The 14,797-nt window shown below is 45.6% G+C and overlaps 1 protein-coding gene across 1 annotated transcript in view; it reads left to right on the top strand.

Moving 5' to 3' along the window:
* Nucleotides 1–7,227, top strand: part of LOC114910190 (lipopolysaccharide-responsive and beige-like anchor protein) — an 84,707-nt gene extending 77,480 nt beyond the window's left edge. Inside the window, exon 39 of the mRNA XM_029250165.1 lies at nt 7,159–7,227. Coding sequence (XP_029105998.1) covers nt 7,159–7,227 — 69 coding nt within the window. The remainder of the gene's footprint in view (nt 1–7,158) is intronic.
* The last annotated feature ends 7,570 nt before the right edge of the window (nt 7,228–14,797 follow it).

The following is a 14,797-nucleotide window of genomic DNA, read 5'->3' as shown; positions in this document are numbered from 1 at the left end:
ATCACTACGCTGTGGTGTGGACTTTATGGGGAAGCAGTGTCCTTAGCTCATTGCTTCTGTGGTTCTCGCTTTGACACACTGCTCATCCTTCTGCCAGGTTAGTGCTGAAAGGAGACCAATGGGTACCAGTAAATGTGGTGCAGGCCTTCTAAATGCTGTCTTACCCATAGGGATGTCTGAGCACACGGAATAGTTCCTCATAGGACAGTCCCAGCTGCTCTCCAGCCCCAAATGCCACAGAGGGGGGTATGTGCCAACCGCTATTCTGAGCTGGTTTCATTCCTAGCGGATCAGTGCCAGCAGCCCAGCTAAGCAGTGCCTTTCCCCTGGAAGAGAGTGACATGGCTATAATGTGGCCTCCTCTTTCTTTGACATGTACTGTTTCCCTTCCTTTGGTGTAAACCTTTTGGGGAAAAAATGTCTCTCATTTCATTCACTGAATTTAGATTGGCACATTAACCCTCTATAACCTACTTAAAATCACCATGAGGTGCATCATGTAAATTCATTTGTAGTTGTGCATGTGCGGTTACTTGTATTCACCTACACCTGTTGGTTAAGGTTTGTGCTTAATTTGGAGAATTGTTGAAGCGCATAGTATGGTGCCCAAGGCGGGGGCGTCCAGCCTAGGTGTGGTGTCCACTGGCCCAAGAGCAGCATGGCATTTGGACAGCTGGCTGAGCAGTCTGTCCACCTGGTGTACCTCAGAGTCAGATTGGAGGAGTTGGAGCACATTCTATCCTGTGACCAGGAGCCATTGGGTTTACTGTTTGCTCCCCTGTTTCTACAAGCTCATTTGAGTTATATATTGTGTCAAAGTGGCAAGCCATAAAAAGGTGTTTTGCAATGGAACTACAGGTTATGGTTGGAATTCTGAAACTCTCATTCCCACTCAGAGCGATTCTCTGTAAGTAGCTTGCTTTTTTAAAAAAAATTTATATCAAGACCCCCAACTTGTCACTTGCATGGCTGCTTGAGGTGACAAATGCATGAAGTCCCACTGGGTGGAAAGTAGTGTTAGGTTCAGGGTACATGTGTTTCTCCACATGTGGCAAAAAGGTGCTGACCATGTATGAAGTGGCAGCATGTAACTGGGGAGCAGACCATGTAGTGCCTGCCTGACACATGGACCAACCATTGTGGAAATTTCCAGAATATTACAAAATGCTGCTGCAGCAGTAAACTATCAACAATATTTTTATCATAATTATGTTCCAGTGACATTTCTTTTTCCCTTTGGGCATCATGTTTCTGGTCTGAGATGCACCTGTTTACATGTATTAATTTAGCAGAGTCTTTCCTCTACAGTCCAGTACCAAAGTGCATCAACAACAAAAGCTTGTAGATACAGACACATGACTGTCAGCACAGTGCCACCAGAATTGATAGGAAATACAGAGGTGACAGTTGGTGTAATGCAAGTTTATGGAGCTGTCACAAGATCAGGATAGAAGTGGGTCTGGAAAAGATGGGTCTTGAGACTTCTTGAATGTTGAAAGTTTAGCATCTGAGGAAACTAGTTACAAAACATTGCAGCCAAAACCAAGAATCTATGGACTTCACATTTTGGACCTTTTGGACCACTAAGCATCTAGAAGTGGAGGAGGACAGTGCCCTACTGGGCTACAAGGAATGATCAAGCCCTGGCGATATCAGGAGCAGATCCTTTGACCATCTTGTCAGACATAACCAGAGATTACATTTACGTTTATCTATTTAGCAGCTACAGGAAGCAAGTAGAGAAGGATAAGGAACAACACGTGGGAACTCTTTGCAGGTTCCACTTGCACTTCGGTCTTCTGGACCAGCTGGACATGCACTGCCTCAAATAATCTGAGACTTCAGTGGAAAAGGAGTTGGTCAATGGGCCTAACTTCGGAGACGCTGCTGCGTGTGCTGTTGACCGTTTTTCTTCACTCGATTTTCTTGAGACACAATAATGTATCCACTTCAGCTCTAAATTGGATCTGATTGTTCCTCTTCTCAAGCAGTAATTTTTAATTAAGGCTTGGAAGGACTGTGATGTTTAAATTCTACCAATCGCCCCCCACCTCCCCGACATGTGCCACTCAGGAAGAGAGAGAGCGCTGTTGCAATCAGCACATCTCCAGTGTGATGTGACTCATTATGCGCTTGACCCTCCGTTAAACCTGCAAACTGGCGTCATTAGATGAAGCCATAATGACACTATCAATAGATGAATGCCTCAACATTTTGCTCCTCTTTAACCTTCAGTTCCTCCCTAAGGTGTCTTGCATGAAGAGGTAATAGATCTGCTCTTAATTATTTTAACGCAAGGAAAAGGTCTTTTGTGGATTTGTCTTCTAGGACGAGCATCTGTGCGATGGTGCTCTCTGCTAATGTGACACTTAGCAGAAACAACGCAGGCTGTCACTGAAGCTGCATGTGAGAAATGTTGATATAACCGCCTCCACCAAGACAAACTGAATGCGATACAAAGATCAACTGCAGAGTGGCAATTTAAGTTCTCCTTACAGGGTGACTTGTCCATCTTTGTGCTGTCTTACCCTGCTCCATGGTGCAGGTTAATATATACAGCCACAGTGGTCCAGATCTTATCCCAGAAACATACCTTAACTATATTTACATTTATTCTTTTAGCTGACACTTTGCTCCAAAGTGACCTGCAATGTTAAGCTACTTAAATTTTTTACTCATTTATACAGTTGGGTAATTTTTTTTACGGGAGCAATTTAGGATAAGTACCTTGTTCAGGGGTACTACAGTTGGGAATCAAACTTGCAACCTTTGGGTCCAAAGGCAGCAGCTCTAACCACTCCGCTACCAGCTGTCCCTGAACAATGTGTGTGGCAGGATACACCCAGGGTAGAACCCTGGACCACTGCAGGGCAATCGCTCACTTGCTGAATCAATTTAGAGTCACTGATCCACATGAAACGTGTCTTTGGACCTAGAGGAAACCCACATGAACACAGAAAGAACATGTAAAGTACACACAGACTGAGTGGGACGTGAACCTGAATCCCATGAAATGTGTGGTGCCAGCGCTTCTTGTTGTGCCAGTATGCTGCTACTCTTGCATTTACTTTTTATGTGAGTCATCTATGTTTTGTGTTCAGGGCTAGTGTGATAGAGAAATGAATAGCGAAAGGAAGATTCAAGCGATCCAGTGCTTCTGAATTGCACCTAAAACTCAGAAGATCTCAATGCCCTTGTTCCTGTAGAATTAGGAAGGCTACATGCTGTATGCGTTCCCCTCAAGCAGCTGCCTGTTCCTGGTCAGCGGTGCGCAACAGAGCACCCTGACGTGAAATGAGCCGTTTGCATGCGCACGCTGAGATGATTACTAGGGCGACTTGGAGGGCTCATCATGAACCTGTCTCTTGTAATCATCTCATGCTCAATCGGAGCTCTAACATCAGCCCCCGTGGCCTCTTCTGTCACTTGTATCCATGTAGTGAAGTCTGCTGTGTTTAATGTGCTGTGGCTCTTTGCAGTGTTGGATATGTTATTGCAGAACTGTAATATTTGACATGGTACTCTGGAAAAAAATAACATTGCTTATTACCGTGACCTCTGACCAACAGTAGATGTGTCACGTGCCAGAACTTACACTCTAGACCTGGCTACATTTCCTGCTGAAAAATGATGGGCTCACGTTACTGAGTATGTCAGCTGATGAGTCTGTTACTGTAGATATTTTGCATAATGCAATGCATAGAGGTCTGCAGGGTTTCAGACATGGTACATTTATCTCACATGTATAGGTGCAGCTTTGGACTTGGAGGCTGTGGGCTTGAATTTTTTTCCTTTGCGGTAGTACTTAATTGCCATAGTAAAAGAAACCCCACACACACATTTTCAGAACCGCTTGTCCATACGGGGTCACGGGGAACCGGAGCCTACCCGTAACACAGGGCGTAAGCCGGAGGGGAGGGGGACACACCCAGGACGGGACGCCAGTCCGTCGCAAGGCACCCCAAGCGGGACTCGAACCCCAGACCCACCGGAGAGCAGGACTGCGTCCAACCCACTGCGCCACCGCCTGTATAAATGGGTGAATAATTATGTATGTACCTTAACAGAAAGTCCGCTTTGGAGAAAAGCCTCAGCTAAGTAACTATAGATCTCAAATGCCTTTCTGCTGTACCTGTCAGTGGAATTGGTCTCTTGGTCACCTGTGACCCCACCATCTGTCCTGTCCATTAACCCCATTTGTCATTTCTACAGTGAGTCTAGATCAGTTAACCAGAGTTGTTCTCAGAAACAGGTTTTGTGCGATTTGTCAGTCGAGCCAGAAGATGGGACACAGCATAATCATGTGCTGTAGGATGCGAAGCGGCAGTGAGACCGCATTTCAGGATGGTTGCTTTATCAGCACGTAGTCTTCTCTGAAACGTTTACCTTGGCTGGTGCTGCTGGACCCATAGATACAGAGTATGCCGGACACTGTTTACAAAGCAGAAGGTTGTGTGTGTGTGTGTGTGTGTGTGTGTGTGTGTGTGTGTGTGTGTTCAGGACTCGCTCTGTAAACTGCATTAATTTGTGCTTGCTTTGCCATGCTGCTGTTGCTATTGGTGTTGTTCCCTCCCACACGAGCAGGTAAGCAAATGCAGTTTACCTAAATTCTGTCCATTTCCATCCAGTCCCACCAACAGGCTCAGAGCCTTTTGTCTGGACTGTGGCACCGGAGCACTCAAGTACTTACTGCACCTCTAGTTTTGTTCCACAGTGGCCTCAGGGTCATGAGATGAGAAAGGCATGTCTCTGGTGGTCTTGTTTTACCAACATGTACTTGTAGTCTATGACCAGCAGAGGGCAGAGCTGGCTCAACTCGCCACTGGGAAAGCAACAGGGTAATGACAGTTTCAGAGCTCTTTACCATGTTTAGGGAATCTTGCTTGTATCACTGCTGTTAGTTGTGGTCAGTGGGCATGCCTTCAGTGGAAGAATATGTTCTGAGATTTGGTAGCTGTGCTGTATTACCTACTGGAGTGCAGTTGAGCCTCTCTAGTGTGGTTTGTCTCCCCCCCCCCCCCCCCCCCCCCTTTTTTTTTTTTTTTTTATTTTAATGTTTCGTTTGGTGATATGTCTGGGTTTGAAATTTTGGTTTGCTAAGAGCCGTGTTAACATCGACATATACCATTTGGAGTTGACCGTGCACAGGCACCTGGGTTGCCATGGTTGTTATGGTTTAGTTCATTATCAGCCATTGTGTGTGAAGGTGTTGGGCCTCCAGACACTCACCATACACTTCTGCACACTGCAAATCCATTGTATTTAAAAGCACAAAAATCTGTTCACTCTGTGCAAAATATGCCAGTGACCTCCAGTTGAACATTGGAAAGAAATTGACTGTAAATATCTGATGTCCAAGCAGTGGTGGTTTTATGTTGGGATTCCTAGTTTTATGTGGTGCAGGAGCCAAGCGTGTCCAGTGCTGCTGACCTGTTGAAAGGGCCATCCTTCTGGGGTGGCCAGGTTTAGCAGGTGCACCACTGGAGATGAGCGTGCAGGCAAGTACCAGGGCCATAATGGGATGTCTGTATGGATCCGTAAGCCTTAAAGGTGAAATTGTCAAATAATGGTACAGTACACTGTATGGGGAGAAAGCCCACAGACCTTTGTGTGGATGTGGATATCAGAAGAGTGGGGATGTACCAGATGTTCACTGGGAGCCTGTTGCTATGATCCCAGCAGCATCTGTGATGGAGCAGTTGGGCCCTGCATGGTGTGTGTGTGTGTGTGTGTGTGTGTGTGTGTGTGTCATAAGAGAGCCCAGAGCTGTTATTTATAGCAGTCCTCCATTAAAACCAGGGTACAGCTCCAGAATCCCCCTGTCACCATGACAAACATGTGTGTTCCACCAGTGGACCTCTCCTAGCTCTTTTTAGGGCACGTGTGTGTCCTGCTTGTGCTCAGCCTCTCCTCCAGGTTGCGGCCCTTCACTGACTTGCCTTTTCCAGTTCTACATTTGCGGCATGTTTGCATGGCGTACATTAGCTAAGGGCTCCTGCCAGGGTCTTTACAGCCTTGATCTTTGGGCTACGGATATTTATGGCTCAATGCTTCCGCATTAGCATTCGGTGGCACACCACTGTCCGGTGTTTCACCGTGTTCCGGAGTGCTGTGCTCTGCATGGGGAAGACTTGCAGTTGCAGTAAGGCATTGGATCTCTGTAGGCTGTAGGTTCAAATCTGGAAAAGTAATGCCACTGGAGTGTTTGTGAATGGCTCCGTGAAGTGTGAAATTAATAATCCAAGCTCAGTTTGGTGCTGGATATGTGCACTGTGCCCTTTTATTCCCAGTATCTGTGGAACACTAACTGGCAGAGCCTATGGAGTGTGACCCTGCTATGTACAACTACAGAACGGTCATTATAACTCTGGCTGTGGTCATTTTGCAGCTATGCTGAAATGTGTGTTTGGAGCCCTCCATTCCAAGATTAAAATCTTGGAAATTCAAGTCTGTGTATCTGTGTATGTTACCTGCTGTTACATTTGCTCCCAGTTTAAGGTTTGAAGAAGCTGGATGAGAAACAGGTGCCCATAAAGGCTGCACTTCAAACGGCGACTGCTGTCAGAGGCCAGTGGTGGCTGTAAGCCCCATGTGCTCAGCCCATAAAAACACAAAGTGAGATCAGTCACTTTTACCTTTGGTGCTTGTTAGCAGCTTGAAAGAAACACATTGGGGAACACTCTCTCTGAGGCCACGTACATTTACGCCTTGGATAGGTTTAAACAGCCTTCCTGCTGGTGGTTCTCTTGATCTATTACCCACGGGGAAATCTGATTGGGCTTCATTAAAACTGTTAAGTTTTAGTCAGGAAATCCCCGGCTGGTGACATTGCGATGGCTTTTACACAATCGGTACACGCTGGGGTCGGGCTTTATTGTCCACTATGGCCTGGAGGAAGTGTGCCCTCGCTGAGGTGCCAGTAATAGCCTCTCCTCCTGCTGCTAGACTCTGCCTGGCATTGGGTCTAGGCTTCCTGTGCAGCTCAGGAGAGCAAATGAGGATGAGGGAGGCTGAGAGAGGTCTGACACACAGGTTCCTGGTTGTTCTGCAGCCCAGCTGTGAAGGTACCTTTTTGAAAATCCTTAGCAGCAGTTTAGAACAGGTCAGACCAGAGGGCTTGTCAGTATTCTCACACCTGTATCCTTCTGCCCCTTCCAGCGTCTGAATGAGAGGCGCCTCGAGCCAATAAGCCGTAATTCTTCCAAGTTCTGGATCCTGAGAGCCTGAATGAGCACACCTCTTGCACCCTAGTTCTGTTCTCATACCCTCCATGGTAATTCACTGTGCTGTTAGCCTAGCACCCCATCCGCAAATTACAGCACTTTTATCTCCAATTTATGGGCACCAAAGGGCTGGAGTTTACTGCTCTGTCGGTCTTATTAAAGTTGAACGTATGTCATAGAAACTGGATTTTCTGTGACAGTTTTCCTTGTGCAGTTCTCTTGAGAAAATCTCTGTATAACCATTAAACAGATGAGGAGAAAAGACTAAACATGGCAGCAGCTATAGTTACAGCGCTATTACAAACTCCCTCCTGCCTCTTTTGATGCTAACCCTTTAATCCTTTGAAACAAGTCTCCAACTTCCTGTAAATGGCTACCAGGTGGCAGCACACCTGCAGGAACAGGTGACTGGCACTGATACGCCAACCTGTTGCTCGAGGCACTCCTGGGGTTCCAGCTGGGGTCCTTGGCAATACAGGACTGTACTGGTTCTTAAGCAGCTGCGCATGTTCTGCGCGATGAGCTGTTTTTGTTTAGGTTGTCATCAAGAGTGGCAGCCTCAAGATCTGTTCATGCTTTCCCTAGGAAAGTCCTGCTCTTTACCTGTGTGCCTGGCCTGAGAGAGGGGCTAGGCAGGAAAAGTTTTAAAGCAGTAATGAAGCACCTACAGTTTGTGTGCCTTTTACCTGCTTGTTGCGTGTTTAGCACAAAGTCTGTTTGATAAAAGCATGTTGTTCTGTCAGGCTTCAGTGGGCAAAGCCAGGTCCTTGATCAGTAGGCCTCTTCAGGTCCCTTGTGGTGAGGAGCAAGTGGGGCCAAGGAGGCGCTGGTAGCAGGAGCCGAAGCACTCAGCCTGAGAGCCCTCCTTAATTAATCAATCATGTGGGAGTGTTACCAGGGTAACTGTGATACCCACGGGGCAGATGCCTCCATCCCCCGAGCAACCATGTGGTAGGAGAGTTGTTTCAATGCTCAGATCCTCAAGCCCCACCTTGGTTGCAAGGAAGACCTATGTTAAAATCTCTCACTGTCCTTCAAGGTGTGCTGAACACAGCCCCCCTGTGTAAGACAGAGCCATTTGAAGAACCCAGCGCTTTAATGGCAGAAGGGAAGAGGCTGTGAGTGTGCAAGCGGTCAGTGTTGCTCAGTCCATCTGCGGACACACCGCTCTGCTCTTCTTCTCCCCCTCCACACTTCAGTTTCCCTGCTGCTGATTTCATCTGAGAAAATGAGGATGAGTGTTTTTCTTAATAGCTGGATGGTGTGGACTTTCTTCTCTGTCTCGCTCTTAAGTCAAAGCACAGAAACAGGAAGCCAGGAGATGTCACGTTTTTTGCCAGGTTCACCCTGTGTGCTTTGTGTGTAAAAGAAGAGTGCAAAGTAATCCTCATTTTAGGTGGAATCAAGTGTTTTGGAATTATTTTTTTCCCCTTGAAATGTAATTTAATGTATTTGAGTAATCATCCATTCATCTGACACCTTTCTCAAAAGCAACCTAAACTGTTAACAGTATGTGTGTGTACACTAACCTACTTGCACTGATTTACCTGTTTATACAGTAAGGTAGCTTTTATTAAATCAATCCAGGGTAAGTACCTTAGTCAAAGTACTACAGCAGTAGAAAAGATTTCAGTGTGGAGCCTTTAGATTGCAAGATGGCAGCCCTGACCATTAGTTACACATTACTAACTGACAATATCTTGTACTACCTTTCCACTTGTCCAGGTGTTCTCTACGTGCCTCTGCTCTGCATGAATCCAACTAAACCCGAACACCTGGGGTACAGGCAAAGGCTTATTCATTATGAGAAATATGAGAAATGTCTGACTGAAATGCATGTCCCTGAATTTGAAGGAAGACAGATTTAGTCTCAAGTCAACAAGAGCACACTAGCTACTATAGAGTGTCAGGATCCTCATTATGGTCTCCAGCTCAAGACGCATTCCTCAACCTGTTTATGGCTGTTGACTGTGATGACTCAGTGGTCGTCCCCCCCCTTTCTCCGAGAAGGACAAACGAGCTGCAGTTCGGCTTGTAAAAAATCGTAACGTGGCAAAAGCAGTGGCCACCCCAGGGCTCAGTTTGACAACAGACAAGAGGTCCCTCATGCTGATGGAGTCCAGCCAGCCTTTGGGTTGCCAGGCAACAGTCTCTAGCCAGAAATGGGCTATATTTTCTATCCATCCTCTCATCTCCATCTCAAGCTCAGAAGTTTGAGTGCATCCTCTGCCTCTTGTGGAACTTCATTAAAGCTCAGTGTTGCTAGTTGCTCAGGGCAGAGAGGTCACACACATTTTCCGTGTGTGTGTGTGTGTGTGTAATTCTAGCACTTATGAGTTAGTGCAGCTGTACCATGATGCTACTGTGCTGCACCATGTACTCCAAGGGCCTGAGTTTGAATCCTGCTTCCTTTTGTAGTTATTTTGATCAAAGCACTTATCCCAAATTGATACAGTAAAAATGATCTAGCTGTGTAAGTGGCTAAGTCGATGTAAGCAGGTTTGCATTAAGTTGCTTTGGTGAAAATTGAGAAATTAATAATAGTACTTAGTGTTTTAGTGTTCACATGGCTAACTGAAGCCTTTACTATATCCATGTGTAGCATTATCAGAAATTGTAGAGAGCCTGGAATGATTTCACTGGAGGGTTTTGTAATTCCATGTGCAGTGCTAACATTGGCCATGTCCCAGGGGGCAGGTGGAAGGTGTAGTTTTGTTGCTGTGTCCCTTTCTAGGTCTGTGGTAGGCCATATGCTTCCTGCTTCCTGCAGACAGCATTGCCCTGTGTACTTTGTTGCGCTTTTCTGCTCACCACATGTATGAGGTTCTTATCTGCTTCCCTGAGCACCAAGCCATGAAGTTCATGCTCCGGCTGCATAGCTGAGGGGGAGACTTTGTTTTGGCTGCCACATGAGGGCATGGTGTTGTTCATTTCCATACAGCTGCTGCTGCCTAGCTGACCCTCCTCTTAGATGCTGAGATTGTTGCTCCTCTACAAAGAGGAGCCCTGTGGCAGATGGGTTCCACTTGATTGTTTTGCCCCGTTGCGTTAGAAATGGCCATTTTGATACAAAGGGTCAGCCTTAGGCTCTTGCCTCTGCAATGCACACACGTTGAGTACCTCTAAACTCTACAGTTGTTGCATATATTTATATTAAAAAAAAAAAAAAAATGACTTGCAGACCATGCAGATGCCACAAACTGGATTGGATAGCAAACCAACCCCCACTTGAAGTTTAGAGATAAGCTGCAGGCAGATGCAGTCTGTCTTAGTGCCCTCCCATGGCTCTATGGGAAATGTACTCTGGTGGAGGATGTGAGGTAGCATGATCTGCCTTTGGAAAGGTCTGAGATAAATGAACATGCTGCATGGGAAGGGTGTGGGGTCTGTTGCTGCTTCGGTTTTGTCCGGTACAGGGCTTAGGTAACAGCATTCCTTTGAGGTCCATTTAACTTTCAATAGTATACTTTGTAAACTTTACCATTTTAGACCTTTTAAGCCATCTATTCACAAGTACTAATGTTGTAAACTGAGCGCGAAATCAGCTTGACAATAAATAGCTTTGTCTGCTGTATGCCTTTGCTGCCATGAGTCACATCAGTAGAAGGGCTCACCTCTCACTGTCAGCGTTGTTTATTTATTTGGCAATGAGTAGCACAAACACTGCTATGAAATCACCAGGACAGAACAAATGATCCTTGTCAGAGGAGTTCCCTTGGTGTGTGTTCTTCCTGTTCCATCCTCCTTCGATCAGCTCCCGTATGGCTCCCTGAGGGTGCTCCCAATGTCCAGGAGATGCCACAGGGGCTACACAAGTGGCTGCAGCTGGAAGAAGTATGCCAGGAAATGCACTTCCCCACCCAGAGGGGATAGGCAGCACATGATAGAATGCAGGGCTGAGATGGTGGGAGCAGATGGCAAAAGTCCTAGTGAAATTTGCTGGGGTGTTCAGCTTGGTAGGCTTGCAATCTTGATCGTGAAGGCTTTGCTTGCCATTGTACAGAAGGCATCATCAGCTAAGACTTGGATTTTGTCAAATACATGATTAGTTGTCAAATATGATTATATCTACTTTGTTTGCTGCCATACTGTTTTTTCTAATTTCTTTCTGACTGCAACTATTCATGACTCTGTGTCCAGTTGACATGCATAGAATCTTCTGATTGTGTAAGCAACTGTTTTAGCATCCTTCTTTCTTAGTATCATGGTGTAAACAGGATCCAGTGTTTTTCTTTCTTAGACCACATGCATCTCTGGTGACAAAAGTCCTGAAATGAGACATCAGTCCTGAGCAATCCCTGCTGATTCCCTCTTTCTTCTTGCTCAACTTGTTCAATACAAGCATACGGGTATGTTAACATCTGGGTGAGTAGGGGTATAGACTCCTTGACCCCACAGATGTAAGTACACACAGCTCAGCTGCAGAAATTGGCCCCGGTATCCTTAGGTCACACTGTCCAGTAAACAGGTGACGAGCAGATGATGGTGCTCCTGGTACTTTCTCCATGGCTAATGGCTTTCATCACCTGTGGCTCTCTAGTGATCGAGCTGTGTGACCACTCCTCCCACTGCAAGATGGTCTTTGTTCCGCAAAGGTTCCACGAACAACCTTCCTGAACAACTGAAACGATCAACAAAATTCTCTGTATTTGCTTGACAGCGATTTCAGTTATAAGATTTTAACACCATCACATTGGACTGGAAGAAGTGGTTTCCTTGTGATTTCCTTCAAAAATTTCAAGCTGGTGTTATCTTGGCCAAACCCCACTGCACTGCATACCTGAATGCTGCACTTCTGTTTACCAGGCAGCTTTGCCAGACATTTTGTGAATGCCCTTTCTATCAGTAATGTAATAAAATGCAGATGGTTGGCCCCTTTTGATGTGCAGGAAGTTGAAAGAAGAGCAGGCAGCATGTAATGAGTGTAAGGATTGCTAAGACTCAAGAATATGGGGTATTTTACTGTTGTCTAATTTCCTAAAGAATGAAAGTTTAGAACTACTCAGATTTAAGGCTTAAATTGCATGTTTTACATTAATCTGCTTAGTGTAAAGTTCTATGAGCATCTGAATTTCAGCCTTTTTTTTATTCTTTTGAAGTAGTGACACTCAGTTTATGCAATTCACTTTTCCTTTTTGAAGTTATACAGTTTCCCTTTGAATAAAACAAGCTCTCCAAAGAAATCTATTCTAAAAGGCCCACAGATACTGATAGACTTGTGGCCACTTCAGAGAAGATGGACAACAACCATACAGCACAAAAGTGGTTGAGCATCCTCTGCACAGTGTGAAAACTTATCTCCACCCTGAGAAAGGGTAGATGTAGCTACAGAACTGTGTGCAGCCCCAGGGACTGGTAGACAGGAATTCGTGCGAGAGAGTTTGGGTACGGAAGAACATGAGTCTAGAGAATCCATATTTAGACAGTGATGTGGCATGTTGACTTCTATGCATCCCTTAACACTCTCTGTCCTTCCTCCGATATGTATAATTGATGGTGAGCAGCTTGCCTTTTTGAATAATAAAATGAGTATATGGCTTTGTTGTTTAGGTCCCAGGGGTGATGTGAAGACCCCAGCCTCTGTTCCACAGTCCAAGAACTGCTGGCTGTGGTTTTTTTTTTTTTTTTTTTTTTTTTTTTTTTTTTCCCCCCCCCTCCCCCCCTTCAGGCAGAAGAACTTTACCTGTTTGAATCTGAGAGTTGAGCTTTAAAAGTAGAAGGAAGTTGAGGCAGTGTAGGACAGGCCAGTCGTACATGGGCCAGCCTGCCATTCCCTCAGAGTAAGTCTAAGGGATGATGTCAAACATGTTTTTAGTCTTTTTTGTTTCCCCATGATTGCTTGCCTGCATTCTCCCTGCGCTATGGAGTTAGACACTTAACTGTTAAATGAGTCAGAATGGTCAGGAGGCCTCGTCTATGATCTGCTACAACAAAGGCCCAGAGCTTTTCCGGGCTCCATCTAGAAAGCCCTGACTCTTTGGGGCTCTAGCTCTCTACCGGTCCTATTCTACATTTACATGACATTTACATTTATTTGTTTAGTAGATGCTTTTCTCCAAAGCAACTTCCAATGAACACTATGTAGTGTTATGAGCCCACACACCTTATTCACCAAGGTGACTTACAGTGCTAGATACTCTACTTACAATGGGTCACTCATCCATACATCAGCAGAATACACTCACTCTCTGTCACTCACGCACTATAGGGAACCTAACCAGCATGTTTTGGACCGTGAGAGGAAACCCGTGCAGACACGGGGAGAATATGCAAACTCCACGCAGACTGAGCAGGGATGGAACCCACGTCCCCTTGCACCATCCAGGTGCTGTGAAACAGCAGCACTACTAGTTATGCCACTGTGCCGCATCTTCTAGTGGACATGATGATGCTTAGGCATAGAGACAGGGCTCTGTTCGCCCTTGTTCAGAAGAACACTGTAGCTGGGTTTAGAACATGGGACTTGCTGTCATTTCAGCCTCTCTGTAGGATTTCCCTTTTTGGAGTAAAAATCCTCCCATTTTCTTGTTTCACCAAGCAGTGCAAAGTCAGTCTTTTTTGCTTCCCCAGTGCTGTCCAGAGCAAGCTCCCATGCTGGAGTTCTACTCATTGACTCGTTGCCTGCAATATGGCAGGATGGAACTAAGGCTGAAGGTCCTCCCTTTGTAGGATATTTAGGTGTGTGTCACTGTTCTAGTTAGCTACACTGTGATTGGATTTTGTCACTTGCACGCCATGAAGTGGTGTGACTTGAGCTGGAGTGTAAAGTGCTTCTTGCTTGTACCTGACCTTTATTTGTTCTTTTCCTCCAACATGATGCATGACTTACGCTGCTGCAGAAGGTGCTGAGACCCATGCAAAGGATGAGGGCTGGAGAAGCTGCTGGCTCTTGTCCTTAAATCTGACAGCCGTCAGCTTTTCAGAGCCCTTTTCGACTGTGATTTTGGGGTCTGGCACGGTTTATGTGCTTAGATTCATGTTCCTTATATGGCAGCCCAAAGCAAACTTACGTTTCAGTTCAGTTTTCAAAGTCTCTTGTCTTATGACATGCTGGATACTGCATCTATGAATTCTCTGAATAACCAGTTCTGTTTCATGTGATTTCCATTCATTTGAGCAACTACAGCAATCCTACCCATCCTCCATCCTTCAGACATGACTTTGTTCATACTTCCATAGCACTCAAGGGTTAAACCTTTCATGAAAACATTGTCCAGTGTTTGGTTTTTCCCTCTGCTGTTCTCTATCTTCCCTCAGCTTCAAAGCAGTTTTGCCCGAGGCAAGTGTGTCAGTTCAAAACCAAGGCCTACTCAAGGCTTTGCTTGCTGATGTGTTGAAGCTTTTTTTTCCTCTTCCCTTCTCTTCAGTCTCTCCCCTTCAAATCTCCTTCTCCCAAATGCTCTCCTCTGGAATAATCCCTGGTTCTTCATTTGTTAGTTGTGAAAATGCTGCTGTACTTAATGAGATTCACATTGATTCTACTCCTCTACCACTGTCAGTGTAGGGAGGTGGTATGTGATGCAGTGTGATGGAGGCAGGTGCAGGTGCTAGACCAAATGGTTTGCATGAACAGT

The sequence above is a fragment of the Scleropages formosus genome, chromosome 3 (genome assembly GCF_900964775.1).
Source record: "Scleropages formosus chromosome 3, fSclFor1.1, whole genome shotgun sequence".
In the NCBI taxonomy this organism is placed as follows: Eukaryota; Metazoa; Chordata; class Actinopteri; order Osteoglossiformes; family Osteoglossidae; genus Scleropages; species Scleropages formosus.
This window is presented reverse-complemented; position numbering and strand designations above follow the sequence as displayed.